Genomic DNA, 25,812 nt, shown 5'->3' on the forward strand with positions numbered 1-25,812 from the left:
CCTTTAAACTCCATTTCCCATCCATCCAACATCACTCAACTATGGGAGAAAACAAGCAAGATCACCAAGGGAATTACTTTCTCATCTTACTTGCATATTCATTTTCCAATTTATTGAATACAACTGATTCTACTATAGTAGTTTTTCTGTTCTGTGCACAATGATCACTATTACAGCTGCCTAAATTACTAAGAAAAACACATACTATTAAAACTACAAAGTAGCTTCCCATGCTATTTCAGAGCACACACAGTAACCAGAATTTGTTTAGAGTTTTAGATTGTCCATGGGCATTTACTGCAGGCTTCTGATGCAAAGGTTTCTTTGTGGAAAGCACACCATCACATTCAGGAACAGTTATGTAGGCTTTACAGTTTGAACCCACAATGACACAGAATAACAAGCTATCATTAAGAAAACCTATATGATCATTTTGTGGCTTTTTCTTCCTCTTGATAGTGTGGTTTGTGGTCTGTTTCCTCAAAGAATCAAGAGCCAACAGCTCTCCTGTAGAGAGGCTGTGCTTACAACGTGTATCTAAAGATATTCCAACCATTACTTAATGGTGTACACACTGCTTGCTGGTTAGGCTGGCTACTGGCCATAACAGATAATTCAGAACGTTTATAAAAAGCACATTTGCTTTTTCATGTTGTAGATTTCCCTTACAGGAAACTTGAATTTGATTACTATGAGAAACATGAAGGTCTCCTCAAAGCACTGAAAGAATTGATTACATTTAACTATGCCCTTCAATGTGCAGCTGCCTCCCTTGGTCTAGTACCATTTTTTGTGGTTGCAAAGGAAGGAATAGTAGATTGTTTATCTACTGCTTATACAACATGAATAACCTAACTAAAGTGTATAGGTGCCTTTGAAAGCTCTCTGGAACTACCTGAACTCCAGCAATTATAGACGAATAGAAACCTTCCACACAAACACATCTAATTTCCCATCAATAACACCATAAAGACATGGAATAATGTACCTTGTCATTGATCCAGTCCAAGACATCTTCACATTCCCGTAAGTATTGCACCAGCTTCTGTGCCTGCAACAACTTGACTCCTTTCTCCCTCATCTTTTCCAACAGCAATTCCCATAGTCGGTGCAGCTCCTGCAGCCGAGTCTAGAACAATAGGATGTTGTTATTAAAAGCCTGCATCAGGGAAGATTAGATTTATTCCCTTCCTGAACTTAACAGGAGATTATTTTTTTTCACAAAAAAAAGTTGTACATCCCAAACCTTACTTTGGACAAAGGGTGGACAAACCTTGCAACAATTTCTTCTCCAGTCATCATTTTCCAATGATGTAAAGTGATGCAACAACACACAATTAGAAATTACTGATGAGTGTTTACACAATTGTTATTAATGAAGTTACCAAATAGTTATATTTCCATAACTACAAGGTAAACATTTTGAGACAAAATTTGACTTAAATGCTACGCTAGTCTGACGTCAGACCAAAAATTTGCTGCTGTCCCCTTCACATGTTCAGTTTTGATTTGGGGACGTGTTTTTAAGTAAGATCACACAATCTGTTTCAAGTCAAACTTGTACAGCTTTATGGTAATTTAACTATTTCTCCTGCCACTAGACAGTTAATGTATTTATCCAATATCGTTAAGTAGCCTAATACTGAAATACTAGAGCAATTACTAGGTTAAATATTGAGTCGACTCTCTGGCTGCACTCTGCCTTTCCAAACTGTTGGGAGCAGCCATAAATTTTATAGACAATTAAAAGAAAAACTCAACTCCCACACAGAAACACAACTTGCAAAACAGGAAAGTATCTGCTCCACCCAGCATCTATAATGCTTTGCTCATCGAGATGTGAAACTTGAAAGTCACGCTAGAGAAGCTTTTGAACACCCAGCATGGGTGGATACCCATTCAACTCACTTCTGAAGTTCAGTTAGGGAGGTTTCAAGGAAAGAGCTCACACTACTTCATTTCCTAGCGCTGCCCAAAAGGATAGTGCAAAGTACCAACCAAGGGAGAAAGAAGACACTGCAGAAAGAGGCACTGCACAGCCAGAAGTTTCACCTACTCGTATGTGGAGCCCAACTTGTGTAGCTGTTACTATCGGGCGCTGTGCAGTCCGGTAAGGCGTGAAAGACTGAACCATTGAAAGGCAAATTACCACTCCAAACAGAACACAAATTACAACTTCTATTGAGCAGCAGAGACACAGTGTTATTTTAGATCACCCAACAAAGAGGTTTCTTTTGGTTGGTTGGGGGTTTGGGTTTTTTTTTTCTATTTGTGGTAAAGACTATATGATCACAATTAGATTTCTGAGGTAATCATTACCTTAGGGGGGTTAAAATAAAATAAATAAATAAATCTGAAAGCAAAAATTAAAAAAAGTGTACAACATCCCTGACACCAGGCCTTGTGAATCTGCTGCTTCTTGATGTTCTGCCATTTTGGGAAGAGCCAAAAGTATAATTAATTATTTGCCTTGTGACTTTCAACACATTTGAATTTCTGATAATTTTCCAGTCCAAGTTCCTGAAATCCACTGGCAGACAGTTTATCTCAGAACCGAATCCAAGAAAAGATACGAGCTGGGTGCTCATAAAAAAAAAGAGACAGTCATCTGTTTATAAATACAAATTATCTTGTGAGTTCACTAATTAACTATATTCTAAAACACTTCTAAAAATTCTACAGGTATTTATCTGTGCGATCTGCACAAAGCGTTTAAGGAGAAGGCTGTAAGAGGAAAAAAAAATTATTTAAAACTCACTCTTATGGTTTCAGATGCAAAATGTCCTTCATTAATCATCTGATTTCCAGTCTCATCCAGTTTAACGATAGCCCCGGAATTGGCCTGCACCTCGGCTTCAAAGGCTTGGTGCTTCTGCAGCTTCCCCTACAAGTAAAACATCAAAGAACGTGACTGAGATTTGGTGCACAACCCTCCTCCACATTTCCCAGCATCAAGGTTTTTAGTGTATTTTACGCATATTCAGACATACAATAAACCAGCACAGCTGAAATCACATCCCCATCATGTGAATCCATCACAGGTGGATTCAAATATCCTAATTTTAGTTATTTCATTATTGCATTTGCACTTGTATACCAGTGTCCTAAGAACCCATCAGCTAATTCCATACACACAAGTTTCTTTCCTACAGATACCATTTTTTAATGGAAACAGTAAGAGTTAATTCACATTTATTTACAGAACTAAAGCATCCAACATATTCTAGGCTTAAACAAAGCAGGTTTTACACTACATTACATTGAACAACTTTTTCTATGCTGACCTAACATCTAATCTGTTATAATTGGAATATTCCAATTATATCAGCAAAGAAACTAGGATTTTGAAGAAAATTTTGCAAGGCTGCTGGTATTTGCATCCATCTTTCTTCACCACTGTCAGATCAAGTTACATTTAGGCGCTTGTTCTGTCTACCCCAGTTGACTTGGTACACCTAAAATTAATAGTACAGGAACCACAAAACGGCAGGAGGACTTGCCTGTAAATTGCTTGGGTCTTTGTAATTTTCATCAGATGCTATCTGCAGTTTCTCTTGGATCCATTTTTCAAGCTCATCTGCATCACGCTGGAAAAACTGGAATCGATAGGAATCTTCGAGTTTTTGGCGCCTTAGAGAAGACAGTTCCTTGAACCTGTGGTAACGGTCCAAGACCTGCTGACGCCTTTCCTGGATATCTTCTGCTGTTTCCAGCACTTTTACACCACTCGGATCCATTTTCTGAAAGACAAAACACCCCACATGTTGTTTGTGTTACAAAACAATGGTAGGGTAGGGAGAGATCCAAGACAGAAAATCCTGCATGGGGCTTACTTACGGTCTTACTCTGTGTGTGCAAGTATGTATATAAAATGTAAATATTATACATAAACAAAAGCACACTTCTCAGAAAATAGTGGGAAAGGAATGTTTACAGAGACATTTAACATCCAGCTTTTCCAGAAGAATATGGCTGTGGTCACAAAGGCCATGTTATCTTTAACTGTAGTATGCAAGTGTCTACTACAGATGTTAAATTTGTGTTTCTGTGCCTAGATACGTAGATATACAGACATAAAGATTTTCTTGTACAACAAAATCTGGAAGTGTTTTATTTAAAATACTCAATATAAAGCAAGCACTGGTCTACATAAATACACATATATACTATCTTTATATATTGTACCTACATATACACATACCCGCTGTGTGTGATGCATCTCCTCTTTCAGACAATTAAAACAAGTTACAAACTCGCCCTGCCTCCCCTTAAATATCCTTTCAAAAGCAAACACAAAGCCTCACAGTGTTTCACAGATCTGACCTTACAGGAGTCAGTCAAGGAGAACTTTGTGTAACCAGTTATCTTGCCCTCACCACTTCAAATGAAAATCCGTGTGCTTTGCTTTATGTACTAAAACCTGTTCATGTTACCACAGACAGCAAAGAACCAACTACTGTTCTGCTTTTATCTCTTACTATTAAAACTGGGATAACATTTAATTTTCAGTTCTAAACTTTCAAAAAGCCACTTGAGATCCATGCATTAGAACAGAACTGTAAGACAAATTAAAAAAGCTGTATCATTGTCATCAGAGTTTGGATATTTAGCCACTTATCTGACAACTCTGCATATCAAGAAGCTGTTGCAATAGACAATCTGTGCTCAAACAATGATGCAATTAATGTCTTGGTGTACAAGTGTTTACATGTATAGCTCGCTTAATGCTTTTATTACGAATTCCCTAAGCATCAAGCAGCTAAACGTACTTCCCATCAACCCTACCAAAGATAGGGAAGAAACCCGGTCTACAACTGCATTCTAAGACACAGGCACTCTCTTAAAATAAGTTGTTAAATATTAACTTGTCATTTAGTCATTAGTTAGCTGCATGCTTTAATTGGCCACATCATAATTGTATGAAAAACTCCACAGGTTGGAAAGTGATCTGCAGGCTGCGTTTTCTGTTTGGTTTCCAAGCACATCTGACAGAAAGGAACACATGGGGGTGAATCCACACGTTCCTGAGCTCTCTTCCAACCGTCCCACCCTGCAAGAGGGCAGCCATTTCAGCAGCAGTTGTTACTCCCATGAACTCTGATCCCCAACTGCATTGCGGCAGTTTAAGGAAAGAAAAATTCAGCTTCGCTTTCTCTTCCAGACCTGGGCATTTCCCTCCTCACTGTCAAAGGAGGGCAAAGGAAAAAAAAAACCCACCCAAAACAAGACAACAAACAACCCATTCTGTTCAGGCTACCATATAAACGAGGTCCAGGTTTCATCTGGCAGCAGTACCAAAAGCCCCACCTGATTAGTGTATCCGAGTATTAAAAGATTAAAACCCTGATCATAACTTGAGCTCAACTACAGATCCGTCTCCCTGAGAAAACAGATGGTTTTTTCCAGCACACTTTCAAACAGCCTTTTCCTTCCAGGAAGAGCAAGTCATGGCTAAAAACTTCCCTTCCTGAGCTGCCACACTGCGTTTGAATTCTGACAATACTTTTATACTGAACTGAGTTCAGGAATAGCACCAGTGGCAGGCAGTCAAAGTGGTAGCCAGTCTCCACTTATTCTGGTTATGAACGTTACTGGGAAGAAACAAAATCCTACTCAGCCTGTGGAACACTGTACAGTCTTTTGCTGTTAACTTACGTTTCAGTACTAGAAGTAACCTCCACAGCCCAAGTAACTTAAAATCACTTAAAATTCTTATTTGAATTATTATTCAAGCTACTAAATAATGAATGATTTGAATAATTTAAATTATTTTACATTTAAAAAACCAAATAGGACACCTCCTGTAATTTAGCCCCGTAGCTGGTTTGCCTCTCACCACACAAGTCATGCAATCCGGCTCATCTTCTTGCTGGAATCCGTTAAAAGAAAGGCTCCTTTTATAACTACAGTAAGTCGAGCTAGTCAATTGTAAAAGAAGTGCTTTGGTCTAGCAATAATAGACTGTTCTTTCCTGCAGCAGATCAGCTGACGTCAGCAAGTCTGCGCTCTGCCAGAACACAATCAGCAGTCACTAGGGAGCTCTGAACTCAAAAGTCATCGATGCTGCAGGATGATGCAGTCTACCTCCGATGTTTTCATGCTCAAACTGCAGTACTTCTCCTGAATGCAAAGCAGTTCAAGACGTTTCCAAACCTTCTTGGTTCAACTACATCATCCGAAGGCAACTACAATACCCCCAGCCCCCCCCCCCAGCAGGAGAAATGCCAATGAGAGGTTGAGCATTAGGTTTTTAACATGAAAAACATCTCACATTGGACCGAACACGAATGCCCGACCCCAGATAACCAGCCTTGTCCTCGACACGCTGCACAGACAACATTCTCCACAGCGCTGCTGCCTCCGGCCCCTCCCAGCGCTGCCTGCACTGGCTGATAAGGTCAGGCAGAGCGAACCTTCCAGGCAGGAGGAATGGCACGGAGCAGCCCCAGCCCAAGCTTCGGCCTTCAGACACCCAAGGCAGGCGTCATCATAAAGACGTCCCCAAACCAGTGGATCTCAACTGTCCTGAAGGCATTTTCCACTGTACTTCAGTGCCGTAAGATGAACTTTAGAAAGCCACTCATCTGCTTATTTCTAGTTAAAAAAACCCCAATGATTTAAGATTAAAAAACCCAAACAAAACACCAAAACAAATTCACTACCCTCATCCTTCAATCTAAAATGATTAGCCTTCCCCAGACGACACCAATTATCCATAAGGGTACACTAAAATCTGCAGGGGAATATACAAGTGAGGGTATTTATAGACACCGCAGTGCAACAACGGTGATGTCAGCAATAGCATTCAAGTTCAGGAAACAGCAGAATCGAGGTGGGTTAAACAGGAATGACAGTGGTGCCATCAGGGCAGACACACGTAAGAGCTGTCAGCATTTTCCTTGCCAAAACTTGTTTTCTGGGATGCTAAAAAAACCTCAAATGTAAAAAACACATTCAGCACTCTGCAGAAGATTTTAGCGTCTTTTTAAAAACAATTACGTGAAGCTTAAAGAATTAAGCTCCACTGCCTGAAAAGCAATCAGGTATCAGTATATAAAGATCACTATCTTAAGAGGTAGTAAAATAATTACTTTCTCTTAAGGCAAGTCCTGATGCGTGTTATATATATATTCAGCATATGTGACCCTGGCAATAACCTGTAATACGAGTACTTTTCCTGTCAAAACACTCCCTGCTTCCCAAATATGCACACATAAGCAGCCTCGTGCTTTTTCTTCCTTGGCTTTTATCAATATTATGCATCTTAAGCCTTGCCAAAAGAGCATTTGACTGAAATTGTCTACTCCCTCCTGGGGAATAGAAATGGACTTGGGATCCGTTTTCTCTAAGCAAAAAAATCCTTAATTTCGGATGTGAAAATAACCTTCACAAGGAAAGGACAGAGGAGGGGAAAAAAAGAAGTGACATATGCTTTTTCCAACTTCAATTTCTCCCAGTCACAGCCTCCTCAAAACACTAGTGAAGAAGTAAGCTGCTATGTATGTTATCGAACACAGGAACACCACAACTGCCTAGTTTGGCCTAGCACTAAGTTAGTATGTACTGGTTCTGCAGGTAAATAAGGAGAATGCATCTAAAAAGTATGTGAAGCACTGGCCTCTGCTCCTACAACAGGAATTGCACATCATGTTACAAAGAAGGAACTGAAGGATGTTGTATCATACACTCCACATCAGAGATCTGAAACACCGCTGAGGTAAAAATTAACACCCAGTCTCTTGGTTTGTTATGAATTTAAATCTACAAAACATAGATGTTTTAAGGATGGACAGAACCCCCTGTCCAAATACTCCTGGTTTAAGGAGTATTCCTTCCTGTTAAGGAAGGTTACCTACAGCCTGAAACCTCTAGAAATTCCAAGCCAGAAAAATAAGTGCTGCAGTACAAAAGCAAGAAGACAGACGCATTGAAGTTGCTGCTTAATGCTGTCGACTCATACAGACTGACCGCAGCAAAGGGAAGATTCAAACAAGCCCCAAAATTTAAGCACATATTACAGGGACACAAGAAAGCGCAGCATTAAAAGAAAAAAAACATGGGTAAATTATGTTTGAATTAAAGCAGGTTGCAAAACTAGTGATCCTGGATGATTAGAGGGTTTGTGCACAGCCTTAACTATGCACTTTTGAAATGGGAAAGACTATTAAAGCCCTGCTGGGTTTTAGGCATTTAGTCTTAAAATTTTTGTTCCACTATTCAAATAAGAGCAGCCAGATCACCTACCCGAATTTGCTGCCTCTACATACAAGGGGGTTTTGGCTTTGCTTTGTTTTTAATACCAGCACAGACCTTTGATAAAACTATGCGGCGCTGGCAAGGGCTGCGCTCTGCTGAGACTCCTGAGAAAGCAAATTACCTTGACTGCATTGCAGAAATGCAGTTTACAGGTAATGTGATACTATATCATTAACCCCAGCGTTTTCCATTCCTGTTTGTTATCTTTTCATTGTGATTTTAATCATAGTACAAAGATTTGCATCGCTATTATTCCCAAATAAAATCTGCTTGTTTGTGTCACGCAGCTGAAGTCTGGTCTATACATCCTGTTTATTTTATCACTGTTGGACAGAAAAGAGATGTCTAAACAGTTACACCACAATGAAACAGGGATTATAAATTTGTGCAAGTGGAACAGGAGCCAAAGCCAACCTCAGACACACAACGATCTCCAATGTAGAACTTGTCATGGTCAGTTGATTTTTAGATGCAGTAAGTCAAGAGACACCCACTGCTCTAGAAGCTTTGAAAATAAAAATCTCTTAGAAAATTATTCACATCAAAACCCAGCACACACATATATATATATCTCACAACTATAAAATGTTCACACAGCATGCATCGCAGACATGTGAATTAGGAAGTTTTAAGTATTGAAGGAAGGGCAGATCAGACTGGACACTGAAGTACAAATAAAGCACCTGCTCTGTAGAGCAAGCTCTCTAGTGAATGGCTTTTCATTACAAATGTCACTGCAATAAAGACAGGCAAGTACAGTGATGACACTTCATGCATTATGTAAAAATACCTGGACTTTGACTTTACGAAACGATGACAACATGATGGAGGAATGCAGAGTCTAAAAGGGAGGGGGAAATCAAGATAACATTCAACTAATGACTAGTGTAAGGACATGGCTTAATTTTTTTTTTCCCTTCCCAAAAGTGTATTCTGTCACAATAAATGTTCCACTGTTTCCTTTTGGTTCCCCACCCCATACAATTCTGCATTACTGTTACACAAGCTATTGTGAGCAACAGACCTCCCCATGCAAAAAAAGTTACAATCATCAACAGGAAAACTTCATTCATTTGGGCTGTGTTAACCTTAACTTAAAAGTTAGTTTAAAAAAAAAAAAAAAACAACAAACAAAACCAACCAACCTACCATAACCCAAAGGTCAGAACAGAAAGTAAAGGAAGTTATCTGGACTTGGCAAATGACACTTCTGCTACAGCGTAATAAAGCCTGGTGGCTTAATTTAAAGACACAAACTCAGTTAAGAGGGTTTTCAATATACAACTACAAATATGTTGACTTCCAATTACCACAGTAAAAAAACAGATGAGTAGCAGTGGCAACAGAAGGTGTTGGGTTTTTTTGAGATGGTTAGTTATATAGCTGTTAAATTCACCTAAAGCACTGATTTTTTAGCTGAAAATTTCCCTGCCTCCCCTAATTCTGCGTTTTTTCCCCACGATTACACTGCAATCCCTCAAGCAGTTCACAGACAACTGCGGTTCTGTGCCTTTGTGCCTGCTGAAGCTGGTGCATATCTCCCCTGGCATTTGCATAGCTTCATGTGTATCGGTTGCAGCAGTGAGAAGGCAGCTTCCCACTCCATTGGATCCCCGGTCGGCTATGGGAGCACAACGCTGGACTATGCTTGGCAATCTCCATCAACGGCATCTGCAGTCTGCTCCACCCCATTTTTCTGCTGCCTACACTCCGGGGACAGATGGAAAAAACAAACTCCCACACTACACTCACTGGCAATGGAGAAAAGGGAGGAATTTGTATTATTTCCTCCAATACAGAGGAAGCAATTAATTGTCCCCAAAAAGCAATGTATTTACAAATAGGACAATTACAACTCTGCAAGTACATTAAGCAGACGCAAATAAGGCAGCAAAAATCTGATTAGCATCAAATTACTAAGGTTAATTATAAATGTAACAGTTGAGAAATAGGAATTTCATACCAAGAGGTACCACCCTCTCCTAAGAGATTTAAGGCTTCTCCCACCTTCCTGCCACACAGGGGGAAAAAACATGTAAAGAAAAAGCCTAAGAATCTTTAGCATTTAACATTTTTATTATCCTTGCTGCCTTTCTAGGTAGTAGGAAAGCCCCCATAAAAATCCAACACCAAAACCACCACGACAAATATGTTTGCTAACTTCATCTGCTACAGATCTCATAGAAGCATAACATTTAAATCTGATCTTAAAGTAAAATTTCTATTTCAATCTGACCAGATGTTTGGGTTGATTTTTGGATTTTTTTTCCCCCTCAACAGGGATGGAAATAAATTACTTCTTGTGAACAATGTAACCTGTCTCGGTTCAAGTATTTTCTGCAGCTTAACAATTCTATTACTAGTTACAGATCCTACACACAATGCAGCAAAAATCACCCCATTTTCAATCCTTTGTTCATTATTTCCTCTGCACAATTTATAAGTATGGACAAACAAAGATTTCATGGAAGAACTCACTGCTGGTTGCATTTAAAGGCATTTAAAAAAAATTAAAAATAAATAATCACACAGCAGGATTTACTATTTGTTTGAACAAATCTCAATCCTGACCAAGGCCTTTCCGTGAATAGTCATCAGAATCTTCTGGCACTTCACTGAAAACAAAATGCCAAAAGAAATTATTTCTTTTCCAGAAAGATACAGAACCATTTCAGACAGATTTATTTTTGCAGGTTTTTGGTTTGGGGGTTGGTTTTTTTCCCTCCCCCCTAATGTGTTCATTCGCCATCTCCAGACAACTGCTCTTCAGATCCTATTTAAATATGTATGAAAGACTGCTCAATAGTCACGTACGTTTCACACTGGAACACGTAGCTGGTTTATGGCAAAACAGCTACAAAAAAAATCCTAAACAGTCAACAGAGCCCTGCTGCAAAAACACAGCAATTATTGCTTAAGGTCTTCCTTAAGTATCAGGGGCAATGATAGATGTTTATGGCCTAGCAATATAGAATTAGACATTGTAACCAGATAAGGTGTATACAGAAACAAATTAAGAGAAAAAAAAAATTACTGTCATTACTTTAAGTTAAATAGATTAAAAAAAAAGTTAATTGTGGAGGAATTAATCCTGATTCTTTTATGAAGGAAACTACAGTGCTTGACCTATATACCAAAGCAACACACATGTGAAAGGAACAGAGGTTGGGAGGATTTCTTGTAAATGTCTTCCTGCTTGACTGGACGACTCTGTTGTGCAAGCTATTTGTGTGTTCGTCGTTTCACAGAGATACCTGGTTGTTTGAGGACAGGGTTCTCCAACCAGCACCGAAAAGCCCAGCCCCTCGCTCGCTCCCTTTTCTTCTCTCTCCTCACACTCGCTCTTTGCTGCATCTCCTGACCTTGGACAGGGCTGGGGCTGGTGAGAGCTGAGGGAAGCCATTGCTGTGCAATGAATCCCCTCCGACTGGTTACCGCAGAGCGCCAAGTTCTCCATCCACACACCCCAGGATTTCTCCTCGGGAGGGGAGAAAGGGTTTTACCGCAAACCTTACCGGGCAGGGGGCGAAGGGAAGGACGGGCAAGGCGGGGGCCAGCCGCTCTGCCCGGAGGGACAGGGGTTCGCTGTCACTGTTATTTACCCGCCTGTTTATCCCCTCCCCTGGGCGCTGAATGAAATTCCTGCCGCGGGTCGTGGCTGTCCAGGGCGGATCCCGCCGCTCCTCACCGCCTGCCCTTTATCCGCGCCGAGCCCGGGGCCGCTCCCCCACCCTCCCCTCCCCGTCCCTGAGCGCCGCGGAGAGACCCCGGGCGCCGCCACGGCCCGTCCCTGCGGCCAACCGCGATACAAAACCCCCACGGCGGCAGCGGCGGCTGCCGGGGAGGGCGAGAGCAAGCGGTGAGCGGAGGCGCCGTCGGTAACCCCCAGAGGCAGGGCCGGCCCCAGCGCGGCGACCGCCTCAGCCACCCCCGCGGCTGAGGGGAGCGCGCACCCGTACACCTGTCTCCGCCGGGGCGGAAGACACAACGGGAGCAGGGGGAAACCTCGATCTACCCGAACGGGGCCGGACGAAGACGAGCGCGGCGTCCCCCCGCCCGCCGCCTCACCGAGTCGGTGCGCGGGTCTTCTCCTCCTCCACCACCTCCGCCGCCAGCTCCGCACCCTCCGCCACGGACACCCCGCACCGCCTGCGCCCGCCTTTTTATAAGGCGGCCGGAGATGACGTCAGCGCCGCAGAACGGTCTCCCGGCCAGCGGAAAGGGCCGAAGGGCTTCGGAAAGGATCGGGAGCCGGGGAGCGGGCCCCACCCACCCGAGCTCAGCAGGCGAACTGAGAGCTCGGCGCATGCGGGGAGGGCCGGCGCAAGCCGAGGGTTTCCGGCAAGTGCCGAAGGGTTCCGGAAAGAGCCGAGAGGCGGGGCTGACGGGGTGGGCGCGGGGCGTTGGTCCCCCCTCAGCGGTGGCGGGCTGGGCCGTCGCCTCAGGGCCCTTCGCTCCAGCCTTGGCACGAAAGAAATAAAACCCGAAAAAAGCCCTCAAGATTACGTTAAAATGCGCGTCCAGCATGGCGACAGCTGTGCTTTCCGTCCTCTTCTCCTCAGCCAGGGTCAGTTTGGGCACTCGAAGGCCAGAGCTGCAGAGCACAGAGGTCTGGGGCCAGGTTTTACAATTTACATCCACACACCAGACTCAAAGCAGCAGCCTCGGTACTTTCACATTATTAAAAATATGGATAAGGCTGTCTTTGAAGCAGCGCACGGTGTCACAATGACAAAGAAGCCTGGCAAGGACACCGCCTCAGAAGCCTGCAAGTGCCTGTCAGGAGAAAGCTATTTTCGCAAAGCCGATGCATGAATTTGAAAGTAAATGTCACATCAAGACTTGAGCATAAACTAGGTGATTAAAATAGATGTATCAAAGAAGTTCTACTCAAAATCTCTGCCTTTTTTTTTTTTTTTAAGAAGTCTGGAAACAGCTATAATTCTATGGGATCAAAGCAGCGAGTGGGTTTGAGTGATTTTTGAGCTAGTAACACTTTTATTAAAGTACTTAAATGGAAAAAGCACACTTGCAGGGGCACGGCGTCGCAGCCCGTGGGACTGCCTGGAACTATTGTCTCCAAGGAAGACTATGACTCATGGCAGTTTTAACACATCTCGCCCTGAACGCGCGCTATTTCCACATCCAAGATGCTCTCCATTGTCAGAGTTGATATGAATATGCATATGAAAATACCATGCACTGCATCTTCAGACCATCAGCTGGCTACCATTCAAAACTGTCAAAATAACAGAAACCAGAAGAGCATAATATAAGCCAAGCAGCAGTTGAAGCAGTTAACGCAACCATAATAAATGGATACTTATTTTTAGATGTAGCTTATGATTGCTTTGATGTGCACTTGTTATTCAATTAGAAATTCTTGTAAAAGTTTTTGAAATTGTACCTAAATATCTGGAAGTCTGTACTGAGGTAGAAAAAGGATACCATATTTGTTGTTGACAAAAATATACCTACTTTCCCCCCCTCAAAATGTTAGAAAACCCTAGTACCTGTCAGGAAAAATAAAATTACTGTATCTCAAATACACCATCAACTCACTGCCTGTGATTTTACTGTCTTGGCTGAGTTTCCAACATAATTGTAGAAATGCAAGATGTAGTTAAATTATCTTCACTCAGTATAAAAACACTTGAACTTTTTCCAGTATCCTAATGATCAGTGTTACCTGGTAAAAGGATACTGGAAAGAGATTTGCAGCATCCCAGAACAATCACCAGTAACACCAGTCTAAAGAATTCCAGTATACACACCAAATTAAAATTCACTGATAAATAAATTTTGTAAGTCCTGGTTAAAGGTTTTAAAGGCCTGAATTCCAAAGTGCACGTTACATCCTTTTCTCAGAAATCTCAAGAGCTATATAAAAATCAGATTCTCCGATGGCCCCAACTCTGCTTTCTACGGCTTCAAATCAAGATGCCTCTAGGAATAATAAAAAAAAAAAAATCTGGTAAAAATAGTAAGAATTCTAACTTGTAACAGTATATTGCAAAAATAATGCCTTACCTTCTGGAACTTAGAAGCAGATTTTCTCATCTTAGAGGCCACCAAAATAGTTCAAGGACAGCGCACCACAAATCAGACAGATCGCATGGGAGACCAGAGTCAGGGGAGATTTATCTCCTGTGTTCACCAAGGAACTGACTTCCCTGCCTATCTAGCTGATTTTCCTGACTATCCCTCTTTTATAGAAAAAACTCAACAAGCATCATCTTTAGATTAAAAAAATAATCAGACTTTAATATTAAACAGATTTCTAGAATGAACTATTCTCAGAATAATCCAGCATTGGTACAAAACCATTACAGTACTTAAAACATAAAATATCATTACATTGATAAGAAAGAAATCCATTTCCATAAAAAGCCTTTAAAAATGCACTTTGGGTAACCCAAGCACACCATTTTCTCCCTTCAGTGATGGCAGAACATCAGCAAACATGCTAGAATAAATACAGCATTTTGTCAACTTTTATTTTTTAACAAGGAAATGGATTATTAGCTTCATTCCGTCTGATATGAGACAGAATTTCTGCTCTTCCTCCCATGAAGTTACTCTTATCCACACAAACCTTTTAATGCAATGAGTCTACCTCTCTTAAATGGAGAGTACTGCCTCTTGGAGTGAAGTTACATTGAACAAAGGTCAGCATCATCACTGCTACACCAAACACCTTTACCAATCTCACCGCAGTTTTAAGACGTTGAGATAAACAGGATGCAAGGACTTCAGCATAATTAAAACTGCCTTATTAAAGACAGATGTAATGAATAAATAAGAAAAAGTTTCTCAGATCAGTCACCCCGTTAAGACTTTATAAACCTGTGAGGTATTTTCCCTTTGGTGAGCAGAATAGCACTGTGCAAATTTTCAGTCCAAGAGTTTTTACCTCAGGAGCCCAGAGCTCATCAGGATGCTGTATTTAGAACGCCTTCTACATTGTTAAACCTATGAAAGAAAATTCTTCAATGTTCCAATATGTTCTCAATAAAAACTTAACAAAAGTCCAAAGTAAAGAATTACTTCAAATTATGCACAACAGGGTTTCCCCCCCGCCTTTTTTTTATTAAACATGAGCAAATTGATGTAATGCTTTCCTCCTCATTCCTCTGTGAGGAGGAAATAAAACAAAACACATTTCTATTTAACAAAATACATTTCTTTTGCCTGTACATAAAAGCAGGAAGCCAGGTCTGAAAGTGCTGACATCCTAGAGGAAAGAAATATATAAACTGATCTATGATTTCCAAAAGGAAGGCTTCAGAGTGCCCTTTGGCAATGGAACTTCCTTCTTCTGTAGACATTCCTAGTGGAGAAAGACAAAGAAGAAAGGTAAGAGAGCTGCATTTCTTCATTTGCCATTTCTTCTCAGGTATTGTGATGGCTCTTACTGCACACATTCCAAGCATTGCTAATAAAATATACCAAATTCAATTTTGAAATCAAAGTACAAACTCTGAAACTATCACATGTTAAAATCATCTAAGTCAACATTCATAAAACAATTTTATCAAGTATTTTACAGTTCTGCAAGCTTTGTTAAAAAAAAGATGCAGAATAAAATGCTAAACAAATGCTACAGAGAGAAGTTCAAAGTTTCCACTTCCTCATGTATCTGATCAGGACAACAGCTAAAACCAAGCAAACCACTGATAAAAAACAGCTGTTGCAGAAATGACTCAGCAGAATTCTCCTCAACCTGTACATCATTTCTCACTGCAACCAGTCTCAATGAGCTTAATTTATAAGCAAAATATATTTTTACTGAGAAAAGAAGGAAGCAAGTTGTTTGACATCCTAACTATCATTAAGGTAATTAACTGAAAAGTTATAAAAGATGGGTTATGTCATAGTGACAGGTCTGGACTGTGAGGTATGCTGCAAGCAGCACCAGCCCTGTTATCAAAATGATACATCTATCAAAGAAAGGGGGAAAAAAACCCAAACCAAAACCAAAATACATGGAAACTGAAAAAAACCCCCAACTGCTTTACCTCCAAGAACTGCTTGAAACGCATTAATGAGCCCATCTGTGTAGAGCTGGTAATTGCTTCAATTCTGCAGAAACAACAGCATATTTCTGAATATACTTAGAAAGCTGGGTTTGATTTACAAGTGGGAGGGGGGTGAATGGCAGAAATGGAAAAGACAGAGCAGTCATTTAAGGGCAAACACTCAGGAAGTAAAAAAAAACCCAAACCAAGGATTATTTCACATTATTAACCAGAGGTATCATACCTTGGGACATAGTCCTCTCGGATGAACATCATCATTTTCCAGAACTGATCGTGGTACTTGTTCATGAGAGCGTTGCCACACACCTGTGGTACAGAAATCAACAAATACCATGTTCCAGCACTGTGTACAGACCAGCATGACAGCTTAAAGGAGCCTGTTCTGTATCAATCACTTAATATTTTATGCAGACATCAGAGAGACACCTGCACCTACCTTAAATAAAGCAAATTCTCTAAATACCATTACTACTTCCACAGACACCTTTTTTTCTTGTTGACTGTGTGGTGGTCACCAAGACCAATTTTATGTGATGCTTCCTCCCACTCCAGTCTCCCTCCAAAAATAACACCCTCCCCTAATACTATTTGTTCGGGGATACTGTTGTCATTTCCCTGACTACTGCAGTGGATTCATCAGCTTTTTATAGGGACAGTTTAAGGACAAACGTTCCTCAGACTTCACCACTACCAGCAGAATCCCCAAGCTGTACTTTAGTTTCTCATTTCTACCTTTAAAGCTCTTTGAAAGACGTGGGATAAGCACAGAAGCTGCGTGTGTTCAACACTGTTTGTCTCCCCTGATTTCAGCCTTTAGTTTTGGCTCTCATTAGCCTAGTCCCCATAGCCTAGGATATAGGATTAACATACAGCAGGCTCTGTCCTTTCCAACCTGAAAAACCCATCCTGTTTTATGAAGCAATTCAGCTGGAAAGCAACAGAAGCTGCACATATAAAAGCTTCAGTTTATTTAAATCATTCAGGTCCAAAACTGTATTTACAATAACGTGGAAACAACTCCCCTTCCTTTCTGAAAGAATAAGGACAAGTTAAAAATCACTACAAACCTTGCCTCAGCAATCCCTTCAGAAACTAAAATGTCACCAGTTTGGATGCTTTTAACTACCAGTAATCCACATCACTTACCTCCAGAAAATCAAAAAGAACTGTGGCTGTCACATCTGCCAGAGGCTCCAGATTCAACATCTGAGCGAGCCAGTGCCATCCATTGTGCAGCCCATGAGGATGTGTCTGGAAAGCAACAAAAAAAGCTACACACCACTTCTTTTACCACAGGAAAAGTAGCTTTATAAAGAAGAAAGTAAATTAGAAAACTGCCTGTTTTAATAACAGCCATTTGCAATAGCCTAACATAAAACTTGATCATTAGGAAAACAGAAAAAAAGGAAGGAAAGGTCTATACTGGAAATTACTTTGCATTGCTTTGTTGGTTATGGTTACACCTGTCTCCTTTCAAATATATTATGATCTGATTTAAGTTCAGCAGACTGTAATTATAGATCAAGTTTACAATCTACTTAATAGACTCAGGGGATAGTAATAAGGTTTTAATTATAATGCCATACACTCATACCCGTTGTCTGTTTCCATAAGGCCACTGGATCTGAATGATAGCAGCATAAAGACGAATCATTCCAGACATCCGTTTAAGAAAATGATCTTGCTCTTCCACCTTAGAATCCTTAACTTGATATCCAAGCATCCTGAGGATGAGAAGACCTTGCAGTATTTGTCCAGCAAAGCACATTTCAGTCCCCACAGTTCTCAGCTTATTTTAAGTCAACTGCACTGAGAACAGGGAAACTCCAAAACCAGATGAGAATTATGACCATTACCCCCTGGGTGATATTTATATCACTATTTCATACCACACAAGAGTATTTAGGTTCTGTAGTGGATATTTCAACTTGAATCCAAGCTACAGCTATGAGAAGGAAGAAGCAAAAGAGCACTTCCAAGGCTGAAGGACAAGCATCCTCCAAGGAAAGAAGGTCACAAGGAGCCACACACTTGTGAGTGAATCTCCAGAGTCTACACTAGAAAATCACAGCACCAATGTAATCAGAGATGGGGAAAAGTGGAGTTCACTCTGAAGTCTCCACCCTTGCAGGGCTCACACTGAAGAAGGACAGTAACAAACTTACCTTTGATACTCTTCCAAAGGCATCCCTTCTTTCATCTCAGGGTAAAATGGAACAGAATAGGGGCACTTTCTGTGCAGATGAGCTAAAAAGAGGTCTCCAACTCGAGGGTGCATTTCCCAGATTCCTGAGGCCACCACAGCAATTGTGAATGCTGAATCATGGTGAGAAGATACTTCCTCTTCTCCTTGGTTCTGGAGGGAGAAGGTAAGTCACTCCCCACCCCTTCAAGCAATTTCTGAGACACACACACATCCCCCCACCCAAAAAAATCCTCTTTATTTGGTGTGATTAGCCTCTACTAAGAGATCCTAATGTTTCCATGGCTACAGAGCCAACCACAGCAGAGCTGAAAAAGCCCCATGTCCTCAGCTGACACAGATGACAATAAACTTTAGCTCAGGACAGAAAAAAGGGGTCAGCAAATGCACACAGAAAATGCGAGGCTGCACAGGTATTTTTTCACTCCAATCAATCATTTCAACTGCTTAGAAATCAGTCACAATTTCAGTCCCTGGGCTAATTTTTGCATCCCCTCAGGGACAAAAGACAGTTTCAAACAGCCCAAATTTAGCAAATAAAGACTAGAAAAAAACCAGTATTGTCAAATTCAAAAAGCAACTTAAAGAATGACAGTTTCTTGGGAGGCACTAACTACATAGCAGGGACAGAAATCTGCCTCTTAGGCCTTGGATTTTGGGGTTTCTTTTTTCCCAAATTCTACCAGGACCTAAGGTTTTTGGGCATCTATATAGTTTTGTGATAGATCACAGAATAAGCATCAACCCTCTTTCCACCAACACTGTATTTAACTAGTTGACAATGTGTAACATATAAGCCTGCAATTTAAAATAGTTCTTCCTCCTAGAAAAGATAAAACAGGGGAGCAGAGGGAAAGAGAAGCTAGATTCTTTCATTTTTTAAAAAAATCAATGCAAACATTAGTACATGCAAGTTAAACACCTAGTCATTTTGTTGTTAGTCACTCAAGAGAGGACAGAGTCCAAAAGAGCTTCTTAAAGCACTAGCTACCTGTGTTACCCCAATAAAGAGAACAAAACCTCACCACAAATTTCTCTGCAAGTTTGTAATAAACAAACTGCAGCCCCTCTGGATGCTGAGTCACTGATACAGTTCGCCCTGCAGTCTGAACAGGCTTTCCGGAGAGCAGGTTATCGATCTTGTCATAGATCTGCCTCAGCTGAGAGCCTGCAAATATATAAGGAATGTATGGAGAGAGAAGATTAGGAAACAGCAGACAAGTCTTAACCAGATGACATCAACCCCACAAAAACTAGATCTACATCCCAAAGGGCAAGGCATCTCCAACTGCCTGCTTGCTGCATCTGATTTAAGAAACTGAATCAGGATGAAACAAGACACCTCTGAGGGAAGCAAACAAAACAAGCAAACACTGTGCTGCAAAGTCTTGGCATGCCAGCTTTCTGGATAATTACAGAAACATTGGAGAGGATGTGTCCCACTGAATCTTTACAGCAAAAAGCATTTCAGTTGGATTAGGTTCTTGGTGTTTTCCTGACCTGAAGTTCTAGCGATCTGGCTCACAGGGATCGTTGCTGCTTTCTGTAAATCCGCTTTTATCTTCTTAACCTGAATAACAAGCAAACAACTCTAAAAATCTTTTACAGACAAATAAACTACTATGATAGTTCAGAGGATCAGACTGAATAGAAGTTGCCAAGTTAGAATATTTATATTTTTTAAAGGAAAACTGTCCCATTTCCCCTAGAAATTAAGACAATCACTCTTCAGCAGTATTAATCATTTGTTCATACTTCATTGTTTTCTTTGCAGTTGGCGATTCCACTGAAAGAAGAAACACACTGATTAGCAGCATCTTGAAGCTGCTGGTACCACTGCATGGTAGATTCGTCTGCCTTGAATTTCAGTCCTGATGTTAAAAGGAAAAAGAAAAAAAACAGAAGATTAAGACAGACCCAAAACCCTATAAAGCCTCCAAAAAAATAAAATTGCATGGATGTAACACTGCACGAGCGCTTTCCCCCCCAGAATTTAGAGATTTATGCTCATAAATGAACTACAAGTTTGGAAGCCACACAGGAGCCCTCCTGCTTCAGCCTAGTAGTTTCTATATGCAGGATAACTGGACTTCACTGACTCTCAGGAAGGAAGCCAGTTCAGTGGTCTGTCCTTGGATCTTTTGTTGTATCATTCATGACCCATCTACACTCGCAGGAAGGCTCAATAATGTGATTCTCCAATATTCCAAAACAGGGCATGCTGTCTGGAAGCACAGCTCTTGCTCCAGTTAATACAATTTGTGCTGCCAAAGGCTGCTGACAGCAGCCCTACACCCGTTTTGCTCGTTGTGCTGAAGGGAAAGGCCAGGAGCAGGTATGCCATCACAGTAAGATTCCAAAGCATTATTTAGCAAAACAGAAGAGTGTGTTAAGAAGGGAAAGGAGAGGGGAGGAAATATAATATGCTTAACCAACCTTCCTTCTGCTGCTTTCCCTCTGACTGCTGTGCAGGAGCAGGAGTCTGAGCCTTCACATGTTTATTTTTCAGTAACATTTCCTGCATCTGACTCTTTTTTTCTTCCTCTCTCCTTTTTTCTTCCAGAGCTGCAGCAATTTCTTGCTGCATGCTGGCTATCAACCTTCGCATCTCCTGCAGTGCTTGTTCAGTATTGGCCACATCTACTGGAGTGGGGAAACCTCTCTGTCAAGTAACAGAGGATATACAGCATCAATCTCTTCTCCCACTATTTGTAGATCAACAGCAAGAGCAAGGAGCCTATAAAGCATGAGCCTTCAGATAATCTGGGAGCTAACTACACATTTTCTCTTCTTTGGTGAAGGTATCTTTTTCTGCTTTATTTGTGCATAACATTTGTAAATAAACTTAGTCCACTGTTAGATCTCACAAGAAATAAGACACTAAAATTCCTAACACACATAAGGGAACCCCAGTGACAAAGCCCAGACACTTCCCTTGCCAGAAAATCAGCTGTGACAAGCCAGAACAGAAAATTAGTCTTATTATAGTGTTTTATTTTTCAAAAAAATATTAAGGAAAGTGAATTACTGCAGTGAGGCTTGTTAAGTATCAGATGGTCATAACGTGTTCAGTGTTTAACAATTCATGAGCTGCTCTTCTTTCACGGTGTCTCAAAAAGGAACTTTACAACATCAAGAGGTTACAGCCATTTAATATTCAATCTTTCTCCTGGAGAAATCTTCATGCATTTTTATAAGCCACTTTCAAGAGAAGAGCTGAAGTGCAGTAGAAAAGAATTATTCTTTTACATTACAGGCTTTGTAGGATGAGTACCTAAAAATGTTTCTGTGACATCTTATTTAACAGCCTCCTAACAAGCTGCCTTTGAAGACAGCTACAAGAAGCTTTGCAAAGAAGTGACACACAGTTAAGAACACGTCCAGAGCCTTTACCTCGCTTGTGGTGCGGATGAGTCCTGAGACCAGCCCACAGATCTGGTTGCCACGATTACTGTATGCAGAAAGATCGATTCTTGGCAAGTCTTTGTGTCTGTAATTGGGATCAATCTGCTGGTTGAGCTGTAGCACTTCCTCCTGGATGGAATAAAGGCGTCGCAGTCTTTCCTGACCCTCTTCCCTACGCAAGCGCTCCAGCTCTTCCTGACGCTGCCTCTGCTGCTCTGCCTCACGCAGCTTTAGGTTTAACACCTGGGGACAGAAAGACACAAGACACACAAAATACTTAGATAACTCAAGCTCTCCGTGTCCTTCCTGGCCTGATGACTGTAGTTGACATGTCCTTCCTGCTCCTAAAAGGCATGTGCCTTAACTGCATTTCCACAGCAATGCAGCAGGTGTCTAGGACAGCACCAGAGAATATAATCTCATTCCAGGGTTGCCACATAAACACAAATGTATCAGTGGGTCTTTCCAGTTCCTACCCAGCGGTCGGGGTCTTTTATGAAAGACAAGTCTTAAAAGTCTCAGACCTTTGCCCTGTGTCGGTGTTCTTCCTTCAGCTTCTCTTGCTGACCCTGAGCCTCCTTTGAGCTGCAGTACACATAAAGACAGAAGAACAGTATTCAAGACATGCACAAGACAAAACACAAACACACAGCAAGTTACTTTTACAATACGACAAGCTAAAGGAACTTCAACTGCCACAAATATTGCCTTTTTCTAATCACTGAAACCTCAAGAGTAGCCAAAGATTTACTTTGAAAGACAAACAGTAAGATAGTTGGTATAAGAAAAGCGGCAGGTGAGACTTTTGAGGCACAAGTGACTTTTGAGGCACAGAGTTGTCAGGCACAAGAATTAATCCTCACTTTGATTAAATGTTCTAGTATTTTAAGGACACAAAGGATCAAAGCTAATGTCACCTTTTCTCCATTACTTCTCGCAAATATTGGAATTCCTGATGCTGCTTTAGCTCCTTCAGTTCATCAAATCGTTTCAGCTGTTCACTTGCTAGGTTGCACACTGCCCTCACCATCTGCTCTTGCTGCTCCTGACGTTTCCTTAGCTTCTCCTGCAGAATGCACAGGTGCCAGAGACACCACAATGTAGTAATCACCAGAATTTGGAGGGAAAAACAACACAAATTAAATTAGCCAAAGTGGGCCAACATGGTCTACTAGGGGTTATCTTAAACCTTAGAGAGTGAGGTTCAGGATAACTCACCGTCCCATTACTTTTACCAGAGTATTTTAACATCTGATTACACACACATCCTCAAGGGATTTTTTGAATGGATTTTGGTTTGTTGGGGGTTTTTAGTTTTGGGTGGGGTTTTTTGTTTGTTTTCTGGGTGTTTTTTACCTTTCCTCTCAATCTGTATATCTCTTCATACATCCGAATGCAGCCTTCAATTTCTGTAGCTCTGGTTGGTTTAACCACCGGAAAAACTTCTTGATTTTCATTTTTCTGCATGGTCAGCAAGTAAGCAGAATTAGGGCTGAGTACAGTATCAGTAGCTCATGAAGGAAACCAGGTAAATAACGTCTCCTAAAGGCATTAGAGAGCCCAACAAAGGAACCAACCAACACACAACTTTTTAGAGCAGTTATATACCCCAGTAGTGCAGCCTCATCGCTGAGTAGCCTCCAAATGAGGCTGTGATAAGGATTCTTCCCAGTCATTGAAATCAGGACCAGCGATACCAAGAACACATTTGTGAAGGCTGTCACCCAGAAAGGCTACACAGACTCCCCACCTTCACTTGACATTCAGTGAAGATGTTACACTGGAAGAAGTCAAGGCAAGTTTATACTTTGAATCATTTTCCAGCAGGAGCATCAGACTCTTGTCTTACAACTTCTATCAGATCTTGCTGCTTCATTGAGATGTTTTCCTCACGATACATTTCTTAAGCATAAATGGAGCCAAGACAACGCAAAACTTTGCTGCAAGTATCACTGTTCCATAGTGAGGGAGTAATTTAACACATAGCAACAGGCATTTGCATTCTTTTCAGCTGTTTCATCAACTCCATTACCTCCACAAATCAACTGCTAATTGCCCAGCTTCCTACCCTTCTGCCTTGTACAAGACAGCCACGACACATCTAAGTTGTCCAAAGACTCTAGAGAACCTAAGGGGGTTACACATGGACTCTTACACTACTCTGTGACCTCATCCTTCCAAATGGATGAATCCCAGGCCTTGGTTACAGTGAAAAAGGGATTTTACTTTTAACCTCCTATGAAAAACTCGTTAATACCATTTTCATCATCACCTGTTTATCTTACATAAACTTGAAACTAAGCACATTTCCCCCCACCAATTAACACAGCACAAACCAACCTTCACCAGACAATTTATGGCAGCAAATTAACACGTTGCTGCTCACAGCTGCTCACATACAGATTATTATCAGAGCGCTACCTTTTTTTCACAGGAGCCTGGAGATGAAAGTGGTGAAGAGCCCTGGCACTTAGCAGACGTGCCCTTCTTCAGAGGTGACGAGCCTGAGAGGGAACCAGATCTTTTACGTGTTGAACTTATGGAGGACGTGGTTTGTGGGGCTAACCTGTCCAGGACCCAGGCAGCGTAAGGGGACAGCTGAATTGGAGAGATGCATCCTTCCAAGACATCCTAAAGAGAAAACATTTTCTGTGAATGTGAAACATATCAAGAAAGCAATGAAACATTAACACACGTTCAAAAGCATCTGCACAGTACCCAATCTACCCATTCCTGCCCAGGTGGCCAAGGCCAATGGCATCCTGGCCTGTATCAGGAATAGCATGAAAAGCATGAGCAGCAAACTGATTGTTCCATCACACGCAGCTCTGGTGAGGCTGCACCTTGAGGCCTAGTTTTGGGCCCCTCACTACAAGGATGTTGAGATACTGGAGCACGTCCAGAGAAGGGCAACAAAGCTGGTGAAGGGTTTGGAGCACAAGTCCAGTGAGGAGCAGCTGAGGGAACTGGGGCTTTTTAGTCTTAAGAAAAGGAGGCTGTGGGGAGACCTTATCGCTCTCTACAACTACCTACAAGGAGGGTGTAGAGAGGTGGGGGTCAGTCTCTTCTCTTGGTAAGGAGCCATAGGACAAGAGAAAATGGTTTCAGATTGCATATGGGGAGATTTAGGTCAGATATCAGGAAGAATTTCTTTACTGAAAGGGTTGTCAGGCACTGGAACAGGCTGCCCTGTGAAGTGATGGAGTCATCATCCCTGGAGGGATTTAAAAGGCATGCAGAGATTGTGCTTGGGGCCATGGTCTATAGGTGGACCAGGCAGGGTTAGGCTGTGATTAGACTCGATGATCTTAAAGGTCTCTTCCAGCCTAAGTGATTCTATTATTCTACTGACTTTCCAACGCTTCTCCAGGCTCCCCCCTCCTGGAGAACTGCACCCGCCAAGTTGGAACCTCCTCCCGCACTCCCTCCTCCCCAGGCCCCGCACTGCTGGAGGGAGCAGCAAAGCCCTGCGTCTGACAGGCGGGAGCAGGGGTAACACAACGGCGCTGTGTCTATTTCGAGCCCTAAGGCCTGGTAACGAGGCAGGCAGCCGCCGGGCCAGCACTAACGGTTCCCCCCGCAGCCGTTACGGGACACCCAGCACCCCCCCGGGCAGAGCGGCAGCCGCCGCGGGCTCCCAGCCGCCCGCCGGGAACGCGTCCTCACCTCATCCTGGAGCCAGTGGCGGCAGTACTTGAGCCGGCCCTTGCTGGAGTTGCGCAGAGCCTCCAGAGTATCCCAGCGGAGCTGCTGCGGGCTCACCTCCACCCGCCTCGCCATGGCCGGCCGAGTGCCCCTCGCTCGGCGTTCCGTTTCCGGGACAATGCGCCGCGCGGAGTGGCGGTTAAGGGCGTGGCGCTGCCCGCCCCGCCCCGCCCCTGAGCGCGGGGGCCAACGGTCGCTCCGCCC

General features: G+C 42.1%; 2 protein-coding genes across 2 annotated transcripts in view; both read right to left on the minus strand.

Moving 5' to 3' along the window:
* SPTAN1 (spectrin alpha, non-erythrocytic 1) overlaps positions 1-12,384 on the minus strand; it is a 49,582-nt gene extending 37,198 nt beyond the window's left edge. Inside the window, exons 1-4 of the mRNA XM_084272445.1 lie at positions 12,325-12,384; positions 3,501-3,740; positions 2,759-2,884; positions 989-1,129 (exon numbers count right to left, since the gene is read on the minus strand). Coding sequence (XP_084128571.1) covers positions 989-1,129; positions 2,759-2,884; positions 3,501-3,737 — 504 coding nt within the window. The 5' untranslated portion in view covers positions 3,738-3,740; positions 12,325-12,384. The remainder of the gene's footprint in view (positions 1-988; positions 1,130-2,758; positions 2,885-3,500; positions 3,741-12,324) is intronic.
* A 2,686-nt stretch (positions 12,385-15,070) lies between these two features.
* On the minus strand, positions 15,071-25,683 carry GLE1 (GLE1 RNA export mediator; the record flags this gene model as incomplete). The annotated part of the gene is made up of 16 exons (XM_084272731.1): positions 15,071-15,586; positions 16,275-16,338; positions 16,519-16,601; positions 17,442-17,546; positions 17,890-18,019; positions 18,461-18,651; positions 19,524-19,666; positions 19,999-20,068; positions 20,254-20,369; positions 20,935-21,160; positions 21,892-22,146; positions 22,428-22,488; positions 22,821-22,969; positions 23,260-23,414; positions 24,336-24,534; positions 25,570-25,683. The coding sequence occupies 16 exons, from the start codon at positions 25,681-25,683 to the stop codon at positions 15,518-15,520; spliced, it is 2,130 nt and encodes a 709-aa protein (XP_084128857.1). The 3' UTR covers positions 15,071-15,517.
* Positions 25,684-25,812: the final 129 nt, after the last annotated feature.

This window comes from Gallinula chloropus (genome assembly GCF_964237585.1).
Source record: "Gallinula chloropus genome assembly, chromosome: 18".
In the NCBI taxonomy this organism is placed as follows: Eukaryota; Metazoa; Chordata; class Aves; order Gruiformes; family Rallidae; genus Gallinula; species Gallinula chloropus.